General features: G+C 38.5%; 1 protein-coding gene across 4 annotated transcripts in view; it reads right to left on the reverse strand.

The window, feature by feature from the left end:
- Nucleotides 1-23,482, reverse strand: part of WDHD1 (WD repeat and HMG-box DNA binding protein 1) — an 82,154-nt gene that overhangs the window by 50,715 nt on the left and 7,957 nt on the right. For all 4 annotated transcript variants that reach the window (XM_009006064.5, XM_009006063.5, XM_002753972.7 and 1 more), the window contains exons 3-10: nucleotides 16,151-16,262; nucleotides 13,453-13,604; nucleotides 12,086-12,197; nucleotides 11,792-11,842; nucleotides 10,748-10,843; nucleotides 6,113-6,205; nucleotides 4,805-4,911; nucleotides 4,101-4,242 (exon numbers count right to left, since the gene is read on the reverse strand). In XM_009006064.5, coding sequence (XP_009004312.1) covers nucleotides 4,101-4,242; nucleotides 4,805-4,911; nucleotides 6,113-6,205; nucleotides 10,748-10,843; nucleotides 11,792-11,842; nucleotides 12,086-12,197; nucleotides 13,453-13,604; nucleotides 16,151-16,262 — 865 coding nt within the window. The remainder of the gene's footprint in view (nucleotides 1-4,100; nucleotides 4,243-4,804; nucleotides 4,912-6,112; nucleotides 6,206-10,747; nucleotides 10,844-11,791; nucleotides 11,843-12,085; nucleotides 12,198-13,452; nucleotides 13,605-16,150; nucleotides 16,263-23,482) is intronic.

Below are 23,482 nucleotides of genomic sequence, written 5' to 3' on the forward strand. Positions count from 1 at the left end.
CTGCCAAATAGAAAACTCACTGAACAGATAAGATTAATTAGTAAATGTATTTATGAGAATTGTATTTATAGTTACATAATAAGACCCGGTCCTTATTTCAAATGCCTTCTAGTCTGGGGATGGGATAGTAGGATAGGGACTGACATGTAAACAAATATTACGTCAAAACATAAAATAATGTTTTATTCCTCAGACGCCATTCCCCAGAAAAGAAGTCATATTAATATGATAAAGTCCCTGTGAAGTCTCTTATATTTTAAGACATTCTATTTACTTTTATTTTGAACAAGATACTATATAAGATATATTTTCTTTATATTATCTCAGTTAGTGTTTTGATATTTATAAAAATAAAGTGATAGAACCAATAGAAAAACACGGCAAAGAAATTCAACAGAGTCCCAGCTTGGGGGCTCACACCTGTAATCCCAGCACTTTGGGAACCTAAGGCCGGTAGATTGCTTGAGCCCAGGAATTCAAGACCAGCCTGAACAACATGGTGAAACCCCATCTCCACAAAAAATTAGCCAGGCATGGTGGCATGTGCCTATAGTGCTGGCTACCTGGGAGGCTGAGATGGGAGGATCACCTGAGCCTGGAAGGTCGAGGCTGCAGTGAGCCATGATCCCACTGTTGCACTACAGGCTGGGCAACAGAGTGAGACCCTGTCTCAAAATAAATAAATTTTTAGATCACTTTAAAAAGTGAAATGGTAAGTAGACACACTGCAAAGATCCCAAGTTACTCCTATAGGATAAATAAAAACTGTACAAATGTTAAGCCAATGGAAATTCAGTTTGGTCTAAAAGTCTAACGAGAACACCATTAACAGATTAAAAAGTACTGCACCAGGCACAGTGGCTCACGTCTGTAATCCCAGCACTTTGGGAGGCCAAGGCAGGCAGATTACCAGAGGTTGGGAGTTTGAGACCAGCTTGACCAACATGGAGAAACCCCATCTCTACTAAAAATGAAAGTTAGCTGGGTGTGGTGGCACATGCCTGCATTCCCAGCTACTCGGGAACCTGAGGCAGGAGAATAGCTTGAACTGGGGAGGCAGAGGTTGCAGTGAGCCGAGATTGCACCATTATATTCTAGCCTGGGAGACAAGAGCAAACCTCTGTCACACACACACAAAAAAAAGTATCATATCAGGAAACCTTTTATTTTCATTTATTTAATTACATATTTAATTTCGAGATGGAGTTTCGCTCTTGTTACCCAGGCTGGAGTGCAATGGCATGATCTTGGCTCACTGCAACCTCCGCCTCCTGGGTTCAGGCAATTCTCCTGCCTCAGCCTCCTGAGTAGCTGGGATTACAGGCACGCACCATCACACCCAGCTAATTTTTTGTATTTTTAGTAGAGATGGAGTTTCACCATGTTGACCAGGATGGTCTCGATCTCTTGACCTCGTGATCCACCCGCGTTGGCCTCCCAAAGTGCTGGGATTACAGGCGTGAGCCACCGCGTCTGGCCATATTTAATTTTTTTGGACACAGAGTATCACTCTGTCACCCAGGCTGGAATGCAGTGGCATGATCCCGGCTCACTGCAAACTCCACCTCCCAGGTTCAAGTGATTCTCTTGCCTCAGTCTCCTGCATACCTGGGATTACGGGTGTGCACCACCAAACACAGTTAATTTTTGTATTTTCAGTAAAGACAGGGTTTCACCATGTTCTCGACTCCTGACCTCAGGTGATCCATCCACCTTGGCTTCCCAAAGTGCTGGGATTATAGGTGTGAGCCACCGCACCCAAACTCTCACAGACCTTTTAAATGGAAGTAAACACAATTGTGCTCTGAAAACTGGTGTTTAAGAAAATAAAATAAAAAAGTATTTTTAAATCCATATATTGAAAAGTATTTGATATGAGTAAATTAATAACTAAGTGCTATAATAAGATATTTAACCATTCCATTTATAGTCCTCAAAGTTTATGTACTCAAGCTGGAAAAAAACCTGTTTTTGGATTTTTTTATCTCTAGAAGATGACTATCTATCTATCTACCTATCTATCTAATCTAATCTAATCTATCTGGATTTACTTATTTAAAAAATGGGGAGGCCAGGCACAATGGCTCATGTCTGTAATCCTAGCCCTTTGGGAGGCCGAGGCAAGTGGATCACCTGCGGTCAGGAGTTTGAGACCAGCCTAGCCAACGTAGCAAACCCTGTCTCAACTAAAAATACAAAAAATTAGCCAGGTGTAGTGGTGGGCGCCTATTATCCCAGCTACTTGGGAGGCTGAGGTAGAGAACTGCTTGAGCCTGGGAAGTGGGTTCCATCTATGGAAGATGAGGATCTGGTGCCCACCTCAACCCCCACACCTGCATGTACACTATTCTCCAATCCCAATTCTCCCAGTACAGATAGATATATCCTCTTTATGATTCCCCCAATATACAGTATTTAGGTTATTACGATCATGTAAATGCTATTCATGACTGAATAATAAAAATAATAGCCAATACTTATAATGCCAAACTTATGAAGTGTGCTAGACACTGCTCTAACTATATATAATTCATTTAATCTTCCCAATAACCCCAAGTGGTTGGCACTATTTTTATCTTTTTATACAGGTATATATTCTGATGGCTTTTCCTTTCTTTTACAACTTTTTTTCCTGGAGTTAAGAAACTCTCTCTTTTTTTTTTTTTTTTGAAACTCTCTCTTTACATATTTTCTCTTAGACAAATTTCCCAAGATGATTTTTCCAATTTCTGGCCTGAAAAGCATAAGACTGGCTGACAATGTCCTGGGAACCTAGTAGAAGTGAGATGGTCATTTCAACATTCAAGTGTCTAATCTTTCATTTAATCTTGTTTTCAGTACAGTATTTACCCCTTACCCAAGACAACTCAACTGTAACCAGTGTCCCTAGACCAAGGACAGTCTCTGTTTTACCTTTTCTAAAAATCAAGTCTCCAACATTGTGCCAAATGCATGTGAAGATGGGGGAGGGCAGGTACCCAGCTTTGAACACAGATGTTGAGACTAAAGGAATCTACTTGCTTATTAAAATCGCCTCTCCTGTTTTCAGCCCCATTTTTAGGAGTACCTAGTGCTACCAAATTCTGAATCTCTGGGGATTCAGTGAGGCAAACTGAGTAGCACCTCAGCTTCCAGGCGCTACAATTTTAGAATTCAACTTTTTGAGAGGCTGAACTGAGTTTCCAATCATCCATTTTCTTGCCTCCAATTTTTTTTTTTTTTTTTTAGATGGGGTCTCATGGTCATCTAGGCTGGAGTGCAGTGGCACAATCACAGCTTGCTGCAGCCGCAATCTCCTGGCTCTAGTGATCCTCCCAGCTCAGCCTCCTGAGTAGAAGCATGAGACTACAGGCACACACCGCCACACTTGCCTAACTTACATTTTTTTATTTTTTGTAGAGGTGGGGTCCCACCATATTGCTCAGGCTGATCTCAAGCTCCTGGGCTCAAGCAATCCTCCCAAAGTGCAGGGATTACAGGCATAAGCCACTGCACCAGACCTCAAAATTTTTTTAATACGCATCCCTTCAACTGTCTTCTTTAACCTTATGGGAGTATGCATTTAAGAAAATGCCTTTAGTGTCGTTTTAATAGCGATTTCAGGATGGACAGAGATAAATGTATGTATTAAGTCTGCAATCTGCAACCAGAAGTCTAAACTAAAAATATAAATAGGTACATCTGCCATGTAGGGTGAATAATGCACAGAAGCAAGAAGGTATAAAACAAGCTGCCTTTAAAGTAGTTCAGTAGAGCTGTTTGACTAAGCAGAGGAGGTGTACAGGTGGTTCTAAGAGTGAAGGCTAATTCAGAGTAGAAAGAGTCTGTAGGCCAAACTGAGACCTGATACAAAATACTATTTAATGAAAGGTATTCCTTGGAAAGGCATTATATGGAGAGAAAAAAAGTTCTAAGTAAAATATACTTTGGAGACATCAGATTGAATAAGTAAGTAGTTTTCTTTATTACAGGTTACTACTCAGCATCTACTATAGTAAACATGAAAGGTAATTTTCCAAGAAAGTGAGGCAGTTTGTGGTGTCTTCCAAATCCACATAACAGAAACACTCTGAAGAAACTTGTACCATACTACTTTTTACCTTACTGCTTGATGTCTTTCCACTGGAGTCACAGACATTCTCTAGAAGCCCTAGATTTCCTTCTGCATCAGTATAAGATATTTGACCACGAGCAGGATGCCATGCCAGACCACAAATCGCATAACCTTTCTCATGTTTCACCCTAAAAGTAAAAAAGTAGGTTCTAAAAATATTGTCAAGAAAAACATATATATAACCTGTATGTGCCGGGCACAGTGGCTCATGCCTGTAATCCCAGCACTTTGGGAGGCCGAGGCGGTTGGATCACGAGGTCAAGATATCAAGATCATCCTGGTCAACAAGGTGAAACCCCGTCTCTACTAAAATACAAAAAAATTAGCTGGGCATGGAGGCGCATGCCTGTAGTCCCAGCTAGTCGGGAGGCTGAAGCAGGAGAATTGCTTGAACCCAGGAGGCGGAGGTTGCGATGAGCCAAGATTGCGCCATTGCACTCCAGCCTGGGTAACAAGAGCAAAACTCCATCTAAAAAAAAAAAAAAAAAAAAAAAAAAACCTGTACATATATATTTATGTAAATTTTAGTTAGAAAAGATTAAATGACTTTTGACAATAATTTTTATAAATAAGTTTAATTATATTTTCATTCTGACAATCTGATGGCAGATTTGAAATGTTTCAAAATAAAACAAATACAAAACTAACAGAGACGAGCAAAGAAGAGACAAACGATATACTAAATCATACCTTTCCATGCAGTCTTTGGTTTCCACATTCCAAACTATAATTAGACCATTAATACTACCTGCAGCTAAATATCGCCCACAGGGAGACCAGGTTACGATATTGAGGGTCTGTAAAGAAAAACAGTTAATAAATAATGATTTTGTAAAATTTCAAACTACTCATTACCAAATTCAATTTTCTTTTCATTTATTTTCAAGAATTTGGAGGATAATCAACCATATTCACATTTTTATATCCCAATCTAATTATTTTTAATTATATTTGATACACAAATGATAAGACAAAGTTTGCTTATTTTCTAACCTTATTTTTCAATCATATTCAAGTATCACTACCAGCTATTACTTTGTTTATCATGAAAAAATATACTAGCACAATTTTATTTTTAGGGTCAGGGTCTTGCTCTGTCACCTAGGCTGCAGTGCAGTGGCACCATCATTACTCACTGCAATTTCCAAATTTTTTTTCTTTTTTTTTTTTTTTTTATTTGACATGCAGGTCGAGCAATTTCCAACTCTTAAGCTCAAGAGATCCTTCTGCCTCAACCTCTCAAGTAGCTAGTACTACAGGCATGCACCACCACACCTGGCTAATTTTTTAGTATTTTTTTTTTGTAGAAATGGAGTTTTGTTTTGTTGACCAAGTTGGTTTTGGATTCCTGGCCTCAAGCAATCCTTCTGCCCAGGCTTCCGAAGTGCTGGGATTATAGGCATCAGCCACTGTGCCCAGCCACAGGCACAATTTTCAAAGCAAAATCTAAAAAATGTTATTATCTTAGAAAGAGAGATAATTCAAGACATTATCTTAGCATTCACAATCAAAATGAAGAAAACTAGTAAGTGAAGTGAACTTGAGTAAGCCATTGCTGACCTACTGGGCTTATATTTCCTTAACTGTAAAATACGTGTGCATGTAAGAGAAAGAGAAAATACAGCAATAATCCTTCTTGCTCTAAAATTTCAGAGTATATAATCACAAATCTCAGTGAAACTCACTCAAAAATAAAGGCTAACTACTGATAATTTTAGAGTAACTTATTCTAATACTATGCAAGGGTTAAATTTGACTTATAAATTAAAAGATCTTTTTATCAAATCTCACAACAGAGAAAGTTAAAATAGGTCCTAGCAAAGACCTATTTAGTATCCAGTTATTGAACAAATGAAGAAAGGATGAGTTAGAAGGTGGACCACATACAAGAGCCAAGAATTTTCAATTCCAATAATATTTAACTGCAACTCTACTTAGGCAAACTACACATTAAATACTCCTTATATCCCACTGAAAGTGTCGCTTTATAAAACCTACCTGAGAGATGAAATTATCCGAAAGATCAAATTGATGACTCCAAGTTTCTCTTCTATATAGCTTAACAGATTTTTCCACAGGAATTGCCAGTAACTATTAGAAAAGACAAACAATTCAAACAAAAGTTTATATTAAATTGAATTTGAAGAGGGGGAAAAAAGGCCAAAATTCATCCAGATAAATGTACAAGACATAAAAGCAAATTAGTTTTATTGTTTCTGTTTTTAAGACAGTGTCTCACTATGTTGTCCAGGTTGGTCTCCAACTCCTGGACTCGAGGGTTCTTCCTGGCTCAGCCTCCCAAGTAGCTGAGACTACAAGCATACACCACTGTGCCTGGCACAAATCTGTATATTAATTGACAACTAACAAAACTCAAAACATTACTTAAAACTTCAATAAGCAAGTAACAGGTGATAATCTGTCATGGGAAGAGAGAAAAATAAAGGTGATCACTCTATTGCTTGTACCAAAAAATGGAGAACTTGTAATTACTAGTACTTTTACTTTTTTTTTCTTTTTTTGAGACAGAGTCTTGCTCTGTTGCCCAGGCTGGAGTGCAGTGGCACGATCTTAGCTCACTGTAATCTCCGCTTCTCTAGTTCAAGCAATTCTCCTGCCTCAGCCTCTTGAGTAGCTGGGACTACAGGCACCTGCCACCACACCTGGCTAGTTCTGTATTTTTAGTAGAGATGGGGTTTCACCATATTGGCCAGGCTGGTCTCAAACTCCTGACCTTATGATCCACCTGCCTTGGCTTCCCAAAATGCTGGGATTATAGGCATTAGCCACCGTGCCTAGCCAACAACTGTGTATTTTTTTTCCTTTTTCATTCTTTTTTTTTTTTTAATAGAGACGGGGTTTCTCCATGTTGGTCAGGCTGGTCTCAAACTCCTAACCTCAGGTAATCCACCCGCCTCGGCCTCCCAAAGTGCTGGGATTACAGGCATGAGCCACCGTGCCCAGCCCAACTGTGTATTTTATATGTACACTGTCTGCTCATGTCTTTGCTCATCTTTCTGATGGGTTTTTATTGATCTGTAAGAACGCTTTGCATACTATGGAAATTAGCTCTGCTTTACTGTTTCACACTTTCTTCCCCAGTTTGTCATTTGTACTGTGACTGTAATATTTTGTTTTGTTTTGTTTTGTTGTTTTTGAGATGGAGTCTCACTCTGTTGCCCAGGATGGAGTACAGTGGTGGCGATCTTGGCTCACTGTAACCTCTGCCTCCTGGGTCCTGGTTCAAGTAATTCTCCTACCTCAGCCTCCCAAGTAGCTGGGATTACAGGCAGAAACCACCATGCCCAGCTAATTTTTGTATTTTTCGTAGAGACGGGGTTTCACCATGTTGGCCAGTCTGGTCTTGAACTGCTGATCTCATGATCTGCCTGCCTCAGTCTCCCAAAGTGCTGGGATTACAGGCATAAGCCACTGTGCCCAGCTGACTGTAATATTTTGTATCATGCAAAATGATTTACTGTTTATACAATCAACTTTATTAATTTTATTTTCTGAAAAATTTCAAAATAAAAAAGTTGAAATAATAATATAGTAAATACCTGTATATAGACTCATCATGTGGAAGAAAGCCTCCAAGATGGTCCTCAATGATTCCCACCTCCTGGTATTCATATCACTGTGCTAACACATTTGCTAAATCTCCTTTTCTCTACTTTTATATACATTAACTTTCCATACACATTTGGGTCTATTTATATCTTTAACAGGTATGTGTCTATTCGTGACCAATAGCAAACTTTTTATTCTCATAACTTTGTTTTATTATCTGATTGAATTATTTGCATCATTTTTCTTTCTCATAACTTTTCGTTTTCCACATGGACTCCCCGCCCCCCCCTTTTTTTTTTTAGAAACCAATGTTTATTTTCTTTTTTTAAGACAGATTCTCGCCCTATTGCCTGGCTGGAGTGCAACATTGCAATCTCGGCTCACTGCAACCTCTACCTCCCAGGTGCAAGCGGTTCTCCTACCTCAGCCTCCTGAGTAGCTGGGAATACAGGCACATGCCACCACACCTGGCTAGTTTTTTGTATTTTTAGTAGAAACGGGGTTTCACCATGTTAGCCAAGATGATCTCAATCTCTCGATCTTGTGATCTGCCCACCCCCGCCTCCCAAAGTGCTGGGATTGCAGGAGTGAGCCACCAAGCCCAGCCAGGTTCAAGCGATTCTTATGCCTCAGACTCCCAAGTAGCTGGGATTACAGGTGTGTGCCACCATGCCCAGCTAATTTCTGTATTTTTAGTAGAGACAGGGTTTCGCCATGTTGTCCAGGCTAGTCTTCAACTCCTAGCCTCAAGTGATCCACCTGCCTCAGCCTCCCAAAGTGCTAGGATTATAGGCATGAGCCACCAAGCCCGAACCAATGTTTCTTTTTCTTTTCTTTTTTTTTTGTTAGAGACAGGGTTTCACCATGTTGGTCAGGCTGCTCTCAAACTCCTGACCTCAGGTGATCCGCCTGCCTCAGCCTCCCAAAGTGCTGGGATTACAGGTGTGAGCCACTGCGCCTGGCCAATGTTTCTTTTTCATCAACCTTATTTCCATGTTGCTTAAGAGCCTGTGCAAGAACAGCATAAGACCACTCAGTGGTTGTTCCTATGAATTCAGTGGTCTCAGCAGTGGGGAGCTGTAGATCAGTCTTTTATGGCAGGCTGAGTACTCCAGTTTTCAGGAGGGAAGTGCTAAATAGGCACAAAGGGCACCTGCATGTCTCCAGACCAGTCAACAACCTCAGGCTGAGTAGCAGCAAACTGAAGAGCTGGAGCAGTCCTTTCACCCTGAAATTCCTCCTTGGTCACAGCATTTTCAGCAGCAGCCTGCTCTCTTTTTTCAATCTCTTCAGGAACTCTGTAGTAGAGATCAGGCATGACCTCCCACAGGAAATGGTGCCATGCAGGACTTCCTGGCTCGGCATCCACCACATCAACCCTACTGAGTGAGTTCCCTTGTTGTTGCAAGAGATGGCAGTGTCCACATAGCACAGAGGAAAATCTGTGTGACACAGAGCAATAGTAGGTAGGTTAACATAAGATGCCTCTGTGAGAGGCTGGTGATCACCCTGGGATTAGTCACCATAAGAAGCTGTAGCTCCTAAAAGCCTGACTGGATCTGGTCAGTGAAAGTTCGAGGAGTGAAGCAGCCAGCAATTAGAGTGACTCCAGCGCAGGCAGCAGCAAACTTTAGCATAGTCCTCTGGCTAGTATTCCTAGATGATAGGACACTGACATCAGCAGGGTTTTCAGTAACAACAGTGCGAGCTCCCAGCAGAAGCTTCTCCCAGGTCCTCTTTAAATTTATGATGTAGATGCCATCACTTTTCCTTTTATAGATGTACTGTTTCACTTGGAAGTCAAAGCTGGTGCCACCTAAGTGGGTTCCTGCTGCAAGGAACCTAAGGACATCCTCCTCCTTCATTGCAGGTTCCAAACACTGTGAAAAAGTTTCCCTTTAAGTTACAATGGAAATCCAGAACAACGTCATATGGACCCTTCTCTGGGTAGCGCAGGAAGCCCACAAGAGCTTTAGAATCAGCTCAGTTTGGTCCTCCCAGGCATCTTATTGGTACTTTTATTTTGTTTTCTTTTTTTTTTTCTTAAAGCCTTCAGTTGAGATATTTTATTTTTGAGGTAGGGTTTGGCTCTTTTGCCCATGCTAGAGTACAGTGACAAGATTATAGCCCACTGCAGCCTTAATCTCCTGGGCTCAAGCAATCCTCCTGCCTCAGCCTCCCAAGTAGATGGGACTATAGGCATACGCCTCCACACCTGGCTAATTTTCATTTTCTGTGGAGACAAGGTCTCGCTACATTACCCAGGCTGGTGTCAAACTCCTGAGTTCATGCAATCCTCCTGCCTTGGCCTCCCCAAGTGCTAGGATAACAGGCATGAGCCGCCACACATAGCCTGGTATTTTATACATAAATGTTGTCAAAACTATAGATCAATTTAGGGAAGCACTCTTACCTTTATTTACATCAAAAATCCCTTTCTAAGAATATGTTTCTATTTTTCTAAGTCTTCTTTTACTCCACTTGGTAGCATGTTAAAATTTTCTTTACATAGATCTTTCACATTTTTTGTACATTTAACCTGTTACTGTATCTTTTTCAATTTAACAGTAAATGCATTATTTTTCCTACATTCTTTCTAAATGGCTATGTTTACTTCCAGTTATATTACTAAATTTTCTTATTATTAGTAATGATTTTCTTCCCCAGTTGATTTTCTTGGGATTTACTCATATACAAACATTTCATTTGCAAATAATGAACATTTTCTTTCTTCCTTTCAAACTTCTCATATCTTTCTGCTGTCTAACTCTATCAGTTAATACCTCTAAAATATTAGGTACTAATGGTGAGAGTGGACATAAGACTGTCTCCAGAGTTGTTCCATTAAGGATGAATGTGAAGAAAATATAAAATTAATTCATTCATGCAAAATTTACACTTTAAAATTAATCTTGAAAATTAGCATTTCAATACTAATTATTGGCTTGGTACTCTAAAATTTATCATCTAAATTTTTTAAAAGTAACAATTAAAAAAACTATTCTTATATTCAAAGTTGAAAAGGACTGAATAAAACAAGATTAAAAAATAACAATCACTTACCTTCCCACTTTTTGGCTGCCAAGCAAGTCTGCAGATTGATTTTGCATTTATCACATCGTTGCATTTTTGTAGCAGTGGCCAACTAACAGCACATGTCTTATTTTTAAAAAAAAGAAAATTTATTTCCCTTTATATGAAAATTCCCTCCCAAAATATATGCAGAACTAAATATATTTAAAGGTTTCTTCAAATAAATACAGTCTCAGAAAAACACAACTTAATGTACCTTAATTATAATAATACCTAATATATCTAAACTGCTTTAAGTTCTTCAAAGACATGAAGAGTACAAATCTTAAATAATCAGAGTACTTTCTATACAGAAAAAACAAATGATGTAATCACTGGATACACATGCACACACAAAATTCCAATATGTGAAATTCTTAGAATGACTACAAAAATAAAACTTGTAAGGTCTACTATAAAATGTTAAGGTGTCAAAATCGGTTCTTTTAAACAGCTCAAGAATGAAGGGAAGGAACTGTGAATATTAAGGCATATTTGTGGAGAATATTTCTAAAATCAATTACATTCATATTATCTATCTCTAGAAATGCCAAGACATCACTGATTGCCTTGGGAAGACTTAATTGTTCACTTGCCAATCTGGAGAACACTTTATTTCATACTTCCTTTAAAAGCTTTATTAGGCTACATTTGAATAAGTTGCATAGGTGACTCTCCAAATCAAGTGTGATCCATGCTTTATTTGTTATTCCTAGCATCTAACCCAAGGCCCAACGCATGGTCTACCTTGTAAATATAAAATAACTGGACTTATTTCCTTGATTTACAAAACTTAAAAAATTAAATATAAGCTTATCATTCATCTTGTGATTGGGTACAAATGCAATTTTAGTCTTCAACGTATTAACTTTGGCACTAGATTACTGTGGACTTTGATCACAAAAACAATATTTATGCTACTCAAAGAAACAAATTCTAAAGAAAAGCAATTATTAATTTGACCCAGTAATAAAATGAATAACAATTTACTACAGATTTAGGCAAAAAGCTTCAAATTAAAATTGCTGAGTTTACCTGATCTGAAATTTGCCACACTCTGACAGATCCATCACAACTAGCTGATGCCTGTAGGAATAAACAATACATTTCTCTATAGTCATAGCCATAATACTCCATGGAAAGTGATTCAATTAATTAAATCAAAAAGCCTTTTATCAACTGGGTGAAATTTCTTATTAACTCTCTTACTGAATAAAATGAAGATTGAAAAGTTAGAGAGTGAGCAGAATATTTTTTAGAGAGTCAGCAGGAAATATATTTTTAAATATGTTCAGGAAAAACACAAAAAGAGAAGGAAGAAATAATTACCAGAAAGATGTCCTTAGGATCAAAGGAAAGACTTAAAACAGGGGCATCATGTCCTCGAAATGTTTTCTGTTGGCTGCTATCCATCACATCCACAATTTTGACTAGAAAATCACTATGAACAAAAAGAGTAATGCAAACGAATAAATGCTAATACAAAGGCCTCTCCTAAAACCTATGACCCGAATATTTCAAAATCACAAGCATAAATGCTATAATTTCTTTATAGCAACTTATAAAATTTGACGCCCAAATTTAATGACTTTCCTTTTGGTTTTGCTCTATACCTAAGCTGAAAACACAAGTTGAGATTTCCCATTATGCTAAAATACAAACTAAATGGCTTCTTTAGTTACATCTTAAACTTCTATTACTTGCTAATTATAGCTACAACCATTTTTAAAAGTACTATACCTTTCACTTCACCTCATTCATTCAACCAATTATATTGTTTTCCCATGACAAACCAGCATCAAGGGAAACTCCAAAATATTCTGACTGTACAGTCCAAGTTCTAACTTAATTTTTTTTTTTTGAGACGGAGTTTCGTTCTTGTTGCCCAGGCTTGAGTTGAACGGTGCGATCTCAGCTCACTGCAACCTCTGCCTCCCAAATTCAAGTGATTCTCCTGCCTCAGCTTCCGAGTAGCTGGGATTACAGGAGCCCACTACCATGCCCAGCTAATTTTTATATTTTTAACAGAGACAAGGTTTCACTGTGTTAGCCAGGCTGGTGTCGAACTCCTGACCTCACATGATCTGCCTACCTTGGCCTCCCAAGGCATTAGCCACCACACCAGCCCTAAAATAATTTTTTAAAATTTTGCATCAAGCTATGCATTCGGTATTATTAAACAGGCCATCTGCAAAGCAATATATTCCTTTTCTTTTCTTTTTTTTTTTTTTGAGATGAGGTCTTGCTCTGTTGCCCAGGCTGGAGTGCAGTGGCACCATCTTGGCTCAATGCATCCTCTGCCTCCTGGGTTCAAGTGATTCTCCTGCCTCAGCTTCCTGAGTAGCTGGGATTACAGGTACCTACCACCACACCCAGCTAATTTTTTGTATTTTTAGTAGAGATGAGGTTTCATCATGTTGGCCAGGCTAGTCTTGAACTCCTGGGCTCAGGTGATCTGCCTGCCTTGGCTTCCCAAAGTGCTAGGATTACAGGCATGAGCCACCACACCTGGCTAAAGGAATATATTTCAATTCACAAAGAAGCACAAGTTTGTCCTCAAAAACCTTTACTAGATAAACATGTATGATGAAACAACATCAAAAAAAAGTGACAGCCCAGAAAACATTACCCTGAAACAAATAAACGAGATCTTTTGTTCTAATATTATTTCCTTTTCTGATGTCAAAGAGCCTTACCTAGATCCAGCAGCAATTTTAGTACCATCCCCACTAAAGACCACATGGTTTGCATTTGTAGTGAAGCGAGTCAATATACCATCTGGAACTCCTTCGGGAAATGTGTGGACTTGAATAGTATTATTAGAAACTGCAGTTACCAATTTTCCATTCTGAAAGAAAAATTAAGAACATTAGCAAAACAAATCCAAATCAACTGGGAGTCTCTCTATGGTTAAAAATCCAGTAAAAAACAAAAAAACCTTAAAAATGTAGTTCATATCAAGAGAAAAATTACCACTAAACGTACGACTTTGCTGAAATGTACATTAGCAAAAAAAATTTGCTAGCTTTAGAAAAATGAATTGTACCTTTACCAGCCAATCCTTTAGCCTCTAACTTTTCTTCTACTTCTGGCAAGAAAAATATTTGAATAGTATTTTTACGGGTCCTAAGTATCAAAAAATGAAGGAGATTCAAGCGAGCTTTTCAGAGAAAACAGAGCTAGTCTCAAAATGAGAAGGCATGGCCATAGTGGCCACAACAGTATTGCCCTATGTTTCCACAACAAAACCATTACATGTGTTTTTTAAAGTCTAAATGTAGAATCCATGGCAGAGACTGGAGTGATGTATCTACAAGGTAAAGAATGTTGAGGATTGCCACACCACCAGAACCCAGAAGACAAGAATAGAACATATTCTCCCTCAGAGCCTTGGGAAGAGCCAACCATGACGAAACCTTGATTTCAGACTTGCTGCCTTCTGAACTTGCCTTCTGATAATTATCTATTGTTAAAGCCCCTAAGTTTGTGGTAATTTGTTACATCAGCCTTAGCAAACTAACACAAGACCATGTTTACTTTTTTCTCCTTTATAGTCTTTTTATATACAAAGGAAATACATACTCACTGAAAGGAAAAAAATACCAATATGAAAATATTGGGCTGGGGGTCGTAGCTCAGACCTACAATCCCAGTACTTTGGGAGGCTGAGGTCGGTGAATCACCTGAGGTCAGGAGTTCGAGACCAGCCTAGCCAATGTGGTAAAATCCCGTCTCTACTAAAAATACAAAAAATTAGCCGGGCATGGTGGTGGGCACCTGTAATCCCAGGTGCTTGGGAGGCTGAGGCAGGAGAACCACTTGAACCCAGGAGGGAGAGGTTGCAGTGAGCTGAGATCACACCATCACACTCCAGCCTAGGCAACAAGAGTGCAACTCTGTACCAAAAAAAACCAAAAACATCCTGAGTAGAGGGTGAATTCCTAATTTTATGAAGTAATCTCAATTAACATTTTGAGGTTAAGTCGGCTTAATTTTTTTTATATCTGTGTGTGTGTTTGTGTGTGTATATATATATATTTATTTTAACAAACATAAGACTACACTATATTAATTGTTCTGAATCTCATTCTTTTTCAACTTATTATAAACTTAATTTTCAACTTATTATAAAAATCTTTTCAGACGAAAATGAATAGAGATACCATATTTTTATAGTGGCTGCAAAGTATTCCATTTTATGGCTCTAACAAAATTTATAAAATAAATTCTCTATCTAAGAACCCTTCAATTGTTTCTAACTTTTGCTATTGAAGAGTATTATTAGAATTGCTATTATGAATTGTGCTTTTACTAATATCCTTTTCCATATAAACCTTAAAATAGCCAGAAATGACTGTGTGCATTCTAGTTTTAATATACAGTATCAATTTGCTCTAAAAAAAAAAAAAAGTTTCTTATTTATATATCCAGTCACAGTATATGATAAAACTTACTAGTCAAAGCCCTCACTATAATTGGGATTAGCAATATTTCTCAACCTTGCCAATCTTATGGGGGGAAAAAAGTCTCCAATTTTCAATTTTGCACTTCTTTGCTTATTAGTAAGATTTAACTTGCATTTAATGTATGTTGGTCATTTATGTTTTTTCTTCTGGGAATGTATTTTCCAGCTATATATGACCATTTTAAAAAGAGTATCTAAACATCATCTTATCTACCGTAAATGTGTCTGGGTTTGGAAAACATATGAATTCTGTGGAAAGATTTTTCTACCTCAACACAATACACTCAAGTTAAAAGTCATCACAGGATGGAGTGCAGTGGTGCAATCTTGGCTCACGGCAACCTCTGCCTCCCGGGTTCAAGTGATTCTCCTGCCTCAGCTTCCTGAGTAGCTGGGACTACAGGCACATACCACCGTATCCAGCTAGTTTTTATACTTTTAGTAGAGATGGGGTTTCACCATGTTGGCCAGGATGGTCTGCATCTCTTGACCTCATGATCCTCCCACCTCAGGCTCCCAAAAAGCTGGGATTACAGGCATGAGCCACCATGCCTAGCCTTTCTTGCATATATTTTAATTGGTCCACCATTCATATCCATTAACCGCCTTTAATAAACCACTCAGTTTATCTTTGAAATTTTGGGGTGGTCAGGTATGGTAGCATGCACCTGCAGTCCTAGTTACCCGGGAGGCTGAATTGGGAGGACTGCTTGAACCCAGGAGTTTGAGACCAGTCTGGGCAACATAGCAAGATCCCATTTCAAAACAAAATAAATTGGTGGGGCAAGTTAAGGCATTATCATGCATTTAAAAATATTATTTCATGAGATTAAAAAAGGTATATCTATATTCAAAAATATTTTTCACTCAAGCATAAAAATCATATGCCAGTATAATTTCATATCAATTGATTAAACTGTTTCTACTACCTTCAAAGCACATGAATATGCCTTTTCTCCAACATTAATGAACTTAGGATCATCATCATCCAAGTCTTCCCAAATCCTCACATCACCATCACTTCCACAAGTCACAATAAAGCTGTGAAGAAAAGAGACAAATTAAAGTCATTGGGCATAGTGTCTCATGCCTCTAATGCTAGCACTTTGGGAATTCAAGGTAGGAGGATCATTTGAGGCCAGGAGTTTGAGATTAGCCTGGGTAACACAGAGAGACCTAGTCTCTACAAAAAATTTTTTAAATTAGCCAGGCATGGTTGTGTGTACCTGTAGTACCAGCTACTTTGGAGGCTGCAGTGGGAGGATCATTTGAGCCTAGGAGGTCAAGCCTGCAGTGAACGATGATGGCACCACTGCACTCCAACCTGGGCAACAGAGTGAGACTCTATCTCAAGGGAAAAAAAAGTCACCTAGTTTCAGACATAAGCTACCTCTATATTTATCACTTTTTAATGAAGTGAAGACATTGGTATTTTTTCTCATTTTATACACATAAACCCTAAAAACAAACTGCTCATTTCCTTCTATAAAATAAAAGATGAGTTTAATACTCTAGTTCTTCTTTGGCATAAAATTATAAAATTTTGAGGCAGGGTCTCACTCCATTGCCTAGTCAGTAGCACAATTACAGCTCTCTATACCCTCTGCCTCCCAGGGTCAAGTGATCAACCCACCTCAGCCTCCCAAGTAGCTGGGACTACAGGCACATGCCACCACGCTTGGCTAATTTTTTTATTTTTTGCAGAGACAGGGTATCCCTACATTTCCCAGGCTGGTCTCGAGCTCCTGGGGTCAAGGGATTTGCCTGCCTTTACCTCCCAAAGTTAAGGGATTACAGACATGAGCCACCATGCTTGGCCAGCATAAAACTATTTATTTGTAAGAATGTGAAAAAGATGAGGGGACGGGTGGTGTGGCTCACGCCTGTAATCCCAGCATTTTGGGAGGCTGAGGCGGGTAGATCACCTGAGGTCAGGAGTTCCAAGACCAGCCTGACCAATGGAGAAACCCCGTCTCTACTAAAAATATAAAAAATAGCTGGGCATGGTGGCGCATGCTTGTAATCCCAGCTACTCAGGAGGTTGAGGCAGGATCACTTGAACCCGGGGTGGAGGTTGTGGTGAGCAGAGATCCGCCATTGCACTCCAGCCTGGGCAACAAGAGTGAAACTCCATCTCAAAAAAAAAAAAGGAAAGAAAAGAAAAAAAGAAAGATGAGTATATAATCATATATAATCTCTGCAATAGCAGGGACTGTATCTTCCTTGCCTACCATTGTATCCCCAGCACCAAACAGTCTCACAGAAACCTTAACAAATGTATATTGAATTAATAAAGGAATAGATGTGTGAGCTCAATTATCCAAATGTGTTTCAAATAGCCATCTGTGTCTATCCTAACTTGTTTTAAACTTCTCATCTTTCAAGTGCTTTTACTCATTTAGAATGTGCCCTATCTGCACACATACAAAAAAACAAATAAAAACACAAAATGTAATGTATATAATAAAATAGAAAAACATATAGTAAATAGCAAAAGAAGAATCTATATAAAGAGCTGTGGCTGTTTAAAAGAAAAAGGTTAACTCTCAGCTGGGAAAATCAAAAATGTTCATAAGAAAGGTAGTATTTACACTGGGAAGACAAAAAACAAGTAGGACTAGATATGCTGAGACTGGTGACGAGGGTAGTTCCAGAAGAAACCACATGAACCAAACTATGAAGTTAATACAGTACGAGAGAGTTTACCTGGAGTAGACAATTTAGGAAAGGAAAAGGAAAATGAAGTCTAGGTCACCTGTTTAGAATAACCTTAATGCCAGAGTAAGGTGGCTGGGCTCCTTTCCATATGGAGTAGATAGGAGGACTACAAGTCTGTTTGCCCAGGATACTCCTGGTTTATGTGTCCAATTGGCCCAGCATTTGTCCAAGATTTTTCACTTAAAAACATATTAGTATTAGTTGCATCAAAATTGGGTAAGGTGGAGCCTGACCAACATGGTAAAACCCCAACTCTACTAAAAACACAAACATTAGTCAAGCATGGTGGTGTGCACACCAGTAATCCCAGCTACTCTGGTGGCTGAGGCATGAGAACCGTTTGAACCCAGGAGGCAGAGCATGTAGAGCTGAGATCACAGCACTGAAGCCTGGGCAACAGAGCAAGAAGCTGACTCAAGGAAAAAAAAAAAAAAAAAAGGCTAGGGTGGGTTTGGCAGTCCTCCTCTTTGTACTTCCAGCTTCTGCCATGGTGTCATTTAATAACATAACACAAATGGAATGTGTCTCACTTTAACACATGGTGTCATTCAGTAACAACACCATTACTAAACACACACATTTAACACACTCACATTTAAATTGTTAAACGACCAGTAATAACCCATCTCCCCGTTTCCTACCCTTTCCTGATGCAATGTAACTAACAAATCCTTTCAGGGACAACATGTGAGGCATTCGCCAATAAAAAGCAAAATGAATTCAGACATAAGCCCCTAGGGATAGCTACTTCTTTTAGTCCCAATGGTGATGAGAGAAGTATTTCACGTTTTTGTTCCTATGCACTTTTTTTTCTTTTGAGATGGAATATCGCTGTGTCCCCCAGGCTGGAGTGCAGTGGTGCTATCTTGGCTCACTGCAACCTCCGCCTTCTGGGTTCAAGTGATTCTCTGCCTCAGCCTTCCAAGTAGCTGGGATTGTAGGCATGCACCACCATACCCAGCTAATTTTTGTGTTTTTAGTAGAGATGGGTTTTTACCATGTTGGCCAGGCTGGTCTTGAACTCCTAACCTCAGGTGATCCACCCACCTTCAGCCTCCCAAAGTGCTGGGATTACCAGCACACCCAGCCCTGATGGACTTCTTGGTGTATCAGCAGGTGCACTGGAGGAGATGTACAAAGTTGGAGGTGCCACTTGGTGGGAACAGTGGAATTAATGAGAAATAAAGGCAGAAAATAGAGTTAAGCAGTCCTCTGAAGAGCTTTTAGAGTAGTCTGAACATTTTTCTACATGGTTTTGACCTTCTTTGTAACTAACTACCCGTTCATTTTATTGATTGCTATGCTTTTGAAATTTTGGGAAAAAAATAAAAACCAACACAACCCTTTCAGTAGCAATGAGCTAAAAAAGTATATCAAGTACATATTTAATAAAAGATTAAATACTAAATTTCTGCTTTTCAGGAAAGTTGATAACGAAAATATAACTTGAATAAAATGTTAGTTGACATTTACCATGGGGCTATAGTGATAATACCAACCAGAGAAAAATCAGATGAGAAAAAGGTCCTGAAGAAGCATCAGCATCTATTCAAAGTTAGTAGTTATCTTGAGAAGTCTGCCTGAAAACTTTGATTGTACTCCTGCAGAAGGTGGGTTTATAACTTGTCAAGTATGATTCTTCCTACGAATTCAGTGCTCTCCAAAACAACTTTCTGAGGTGATGAATATGGTCTATATCTGGTACTGAGCAATTGAAATGTGGCTAATGTGACAGAGGAACTGAATTTTTAATGAAGTTAACCTTAATTGATTTAAATCTACATAGCGGCATGTGGCTAGTAGCTACTGTGTTAGACAGTGCAGCATTTAAAAAAAAGTCATTTGTTCTAAAGTAATTTTGTTCATTTTTCATTCCAAGTTTTCTGGCACAAGCATAAAAAGTAAAGTGACTATTAATAGGTTGTCTCCATTATCAAAAGAACTTTCAGACAAGATCAGGTGCATTCAGGGTGGTATGGCCATAGACAGCAAAAGAACTTTCAAACAGTTAAATGATATAAGTATTATATCAATGTCATCAGGAGTTTTAAATAGAAAATTGGCCAGATTAATTCCAATAATAGTTTACTCTTCAGTTCATAGAAACAAAGTAAATCTTTTGGAAGTTTTTATTCTGTTTAAAGTGAAAGATTTGACATCACTGGGGATTCTATCTAAATTTATGTAAAAAGTTTAACACTAATGATAAAATTCTTAATTTTTACAGTAATACAAATAAAAATTTTGGCAGGAAATAGAGTTAAGCAGTTCTGTGAAAGAAGAGCTTTTAGAGTAGTCTAAATATTCTTCTAAATAGTTTTATCCTTTATTGGATCAAATAATTACTTATTAAATTTATTGTTGTCTATAATGCGGTAGAAAAAAAATCAGTATTCCTTTTTTTTTTCCTTTTGAAACACCCACCTCATCCTCCCCAAGTGCTGGAATTACAGACATAAGCCACTGCACCTGGCCAGAAAAATCAATGTTCTACTATATTAAGAAATATATGAAACACAAAAGTACTTGGATTTGGAATTACAATTCATGATTCTGTCCCAGTGAGCTGCAAGATAACATACCAACAAAAAAGAAGCTATACTTGCCAAATTTTCAGATTTCATTTATATCTAGAATTGCTGAAAAACAAAATTTTTGAAAAGAAACATGTTTTGTTTTTGTTTTTGTTGCCAAGGCTGGAGTGCAGTGGCCCTACCACAGCTCACTGCAGCCTTGACCTCCTGGGGCTCAAGTAATCCTCCCACCTCAGCAGTGCACAAACCAATGTTAAATACACAAAAAATACTAGCATTGCAGGACATAGTTTCTCCCTCTGCTTAGAATGATTAGGTTTTTAAAATCTTCGAGCCTTTGAAGAGTGACTCTGTAAAATAGCCTAAGTGTCCTAATGTAATAATAATATTATTATTATTAGAAACAAGTCCTCTAAATTTTAGTTGCATTTAGTTGAAAACAGACATCTTTAATCAAAGCATTCAACTTAAGCTTTTGAAGCTTTTAGTAAAATGCAATTCCTGAAAACAAAACTTGTGCACAGGAAGACACTGAAATTTATCCCTACAAAAGCAAGTAAGAATTGAACAAATTGTACATGAAAAGCTGAAATGATGAATGATTTAATTTTAAAATTCTATAACTGTACTTTGGAATATCTTGACTTGTGGAAGAATCTTTCGATAGAACTCCTATTTTTAGTTGTATAAATTTATGTTCTGTGCCAGAATGAAATAAGAGTAGGCTTAAAATCTGTGAAACATCCAAAAGAATCACAGACAACTTGATGAATTTTGTCTTTAAAAATAGTGAAGACCGTATTAGTGAAGAAGGATACCCTGAACGGAGATAAAAAGACAGAAACCATAAAAATACTGAGGCTGAAATATTTAACGAATTCTTAAAAATTATGACTCGCCCAGCTAGTAGAATTTGCTCTGAGTCTGCCAGGTACCTTAGAACCTAACATTTTTCTCATTAAAAAATGTTATGGTCTAAAGAAAAGAATTAATTGAAGATCTTACTTCAAGTTTATTCAGCATAAAATGTAACTCTGAAGAAGATTCCAGCTAATTTTATGAGAAAAACTAAAGCACTATATTAAAAATATATTTTCAGAAAAATATCAGCAATACCATGGGACAGACAGGCTAAAAAACTGATTAAAGTACACAAATGCTCCCAAAGACAGTGAACACTTTTTATAACAAATGCTTTATAACATCATCTTTGCGCTTGTGAAATTAAGGTCATAGATAATATAAACTGGTAAACATACTTTCTTAAAGAGTCATTATAATCCCTAAACTCAGTGTAAAGGAGAAATAAAAATATGTTTTTATGATTTAAAAATTTATTTCAAGGAACGATCCAAGATGGCCGATCGATAACAGCTCGGGATTGCAGCTCTCAGTCAAAGCGCAGAGAACTAGAGGACGCCACACTTTCAGACAAATTCTGGTCGCTCATGGAGCAGAAGATCCCCAGTGGAGGAACCACACGGGTCGCCAGCGTGACTCTTGTGGCCGACGCAGCAGCTTCGCCGGCACCTCAGCGCGGCAGCTCTCTGAGCAGAGTAAACAGGGTCGGCTCCCCTTCTGACCGAGGTTTGGAGGACCCACACGGGTCCCCAGCACGACTCCTGAGACCGGCGCAGCGGCTGTGAGGGCACCTCGGCGCAGAGTAAACGAGACTAGTTCCCCTTCTGACCGAGTTTGGAGCCCGGGGAAGGCAGAGTCGCCCATTAGGGACACAAGAAGGAAGCCAGGCAGGAGAATCCTGGGCAGAAAAGCACCATCAGTCTTAACGTCGCCGTTCTGGCCCTGGGAACTAACAACTTGGACGTCCAATCAAGAGACCTAATCTGAAAGTTGGTAATTTCAAAGACGACAGGAGGATAAATTTACAATGAGGGGAAGAAACCAGCGTAAAAAGGCTGAGAATACTCAAAGTCAGAACGCCTCTCCCTCTAAAGATGATCACAGTTCCACATCAACAATGGAACAAGGCTTGACGGAGAATGAGCGCATCCCAATGACAGAATCACTCTTCAAGGAATGGATAATAAGAAACTTCTGTGAGTTAAAAGAACACGTTGTAGCCCAACGTAAAGAAACTAGGAAGTTTGAAAAAAGGTTTGACGAAATCCTATTGAGAATAGACAACTTAGAGAGGAATATAAGTGAATTAATGGAACTGAAGAATACAATACAGGAACTCCGAGAAGTATGCATAGGTTTAAACACTCGAATTGTTCAAGCAGAAGAAAGGATAACAGAGGTCAAAGTCCAACTTAATGAAACAAAACAAGAAGACAAGATTAGAGATAAAAGGATAAAAAGGAATGAGCAAAGTCTCCAAGAAATGTGGGACTATGTGAAAAGACCAAATTTACGTTTGATAGGTGTACCTGAATGCCACGGAGAGAATGAATCCAAGCTGGAAAATACCCTTCAGGATATTATTCAGGAAAATTTTCCTAAACTAGCAAAGCTGGTCAATATTCAACCCCAGGTAATACAGAGAACACCACAAAGATATTCCTCAAGAAGAGCAACCCCAAGGCACATAATCGTTAGATTCACCAGGGTTGAAACGAAGGAGAAAATACTTATACTAAGGGCAGCCAGAGAGAAAGGTCAGGTTACCCACAAAGGCAAGCCTTTCAGACTTACAGCAGATCTCTCAGCAGAAACTCTATAAGCCAGAAGAGAGTGGGGGCCAATATTCAACATCCTCAAAGAACAGAACCTTCAGCCCAGAATTTCACATCCAGCCAAACTAAGCTTCACAACTGAAGGAAAAATAAAATCTTTTATGAACAAGCAAGTACTCAGAGATTTTATTACCACCAGGCCTGCTTTACAAGAGCTTCTGAAAGAAGCATTACACACAGAAAGAAACAACCAGTATTAGCCTTACTAAAAATATACCAAAAAGTAAAGAGCACCAACATAAAGAAGAATTTTCATCAATGAATGGATCAAACAGCCAGTTAACATCAAATGGCAGCAACCCTAAATTTAATC

Source organism: Callithrix jacchus, chromosome 8 (assembly GCF_049354715.1).
Source record: "Callithrix jacchus isolate 240 chromosome 8, calJac240_pri, whole genome shotgun sequence".
Classification (NCBI taxonomy): Eukaryota; Metazoa; Chordata; class Mammalia; order Primates; family Cebidae; genus Callithrix; species Callithrix jacchus.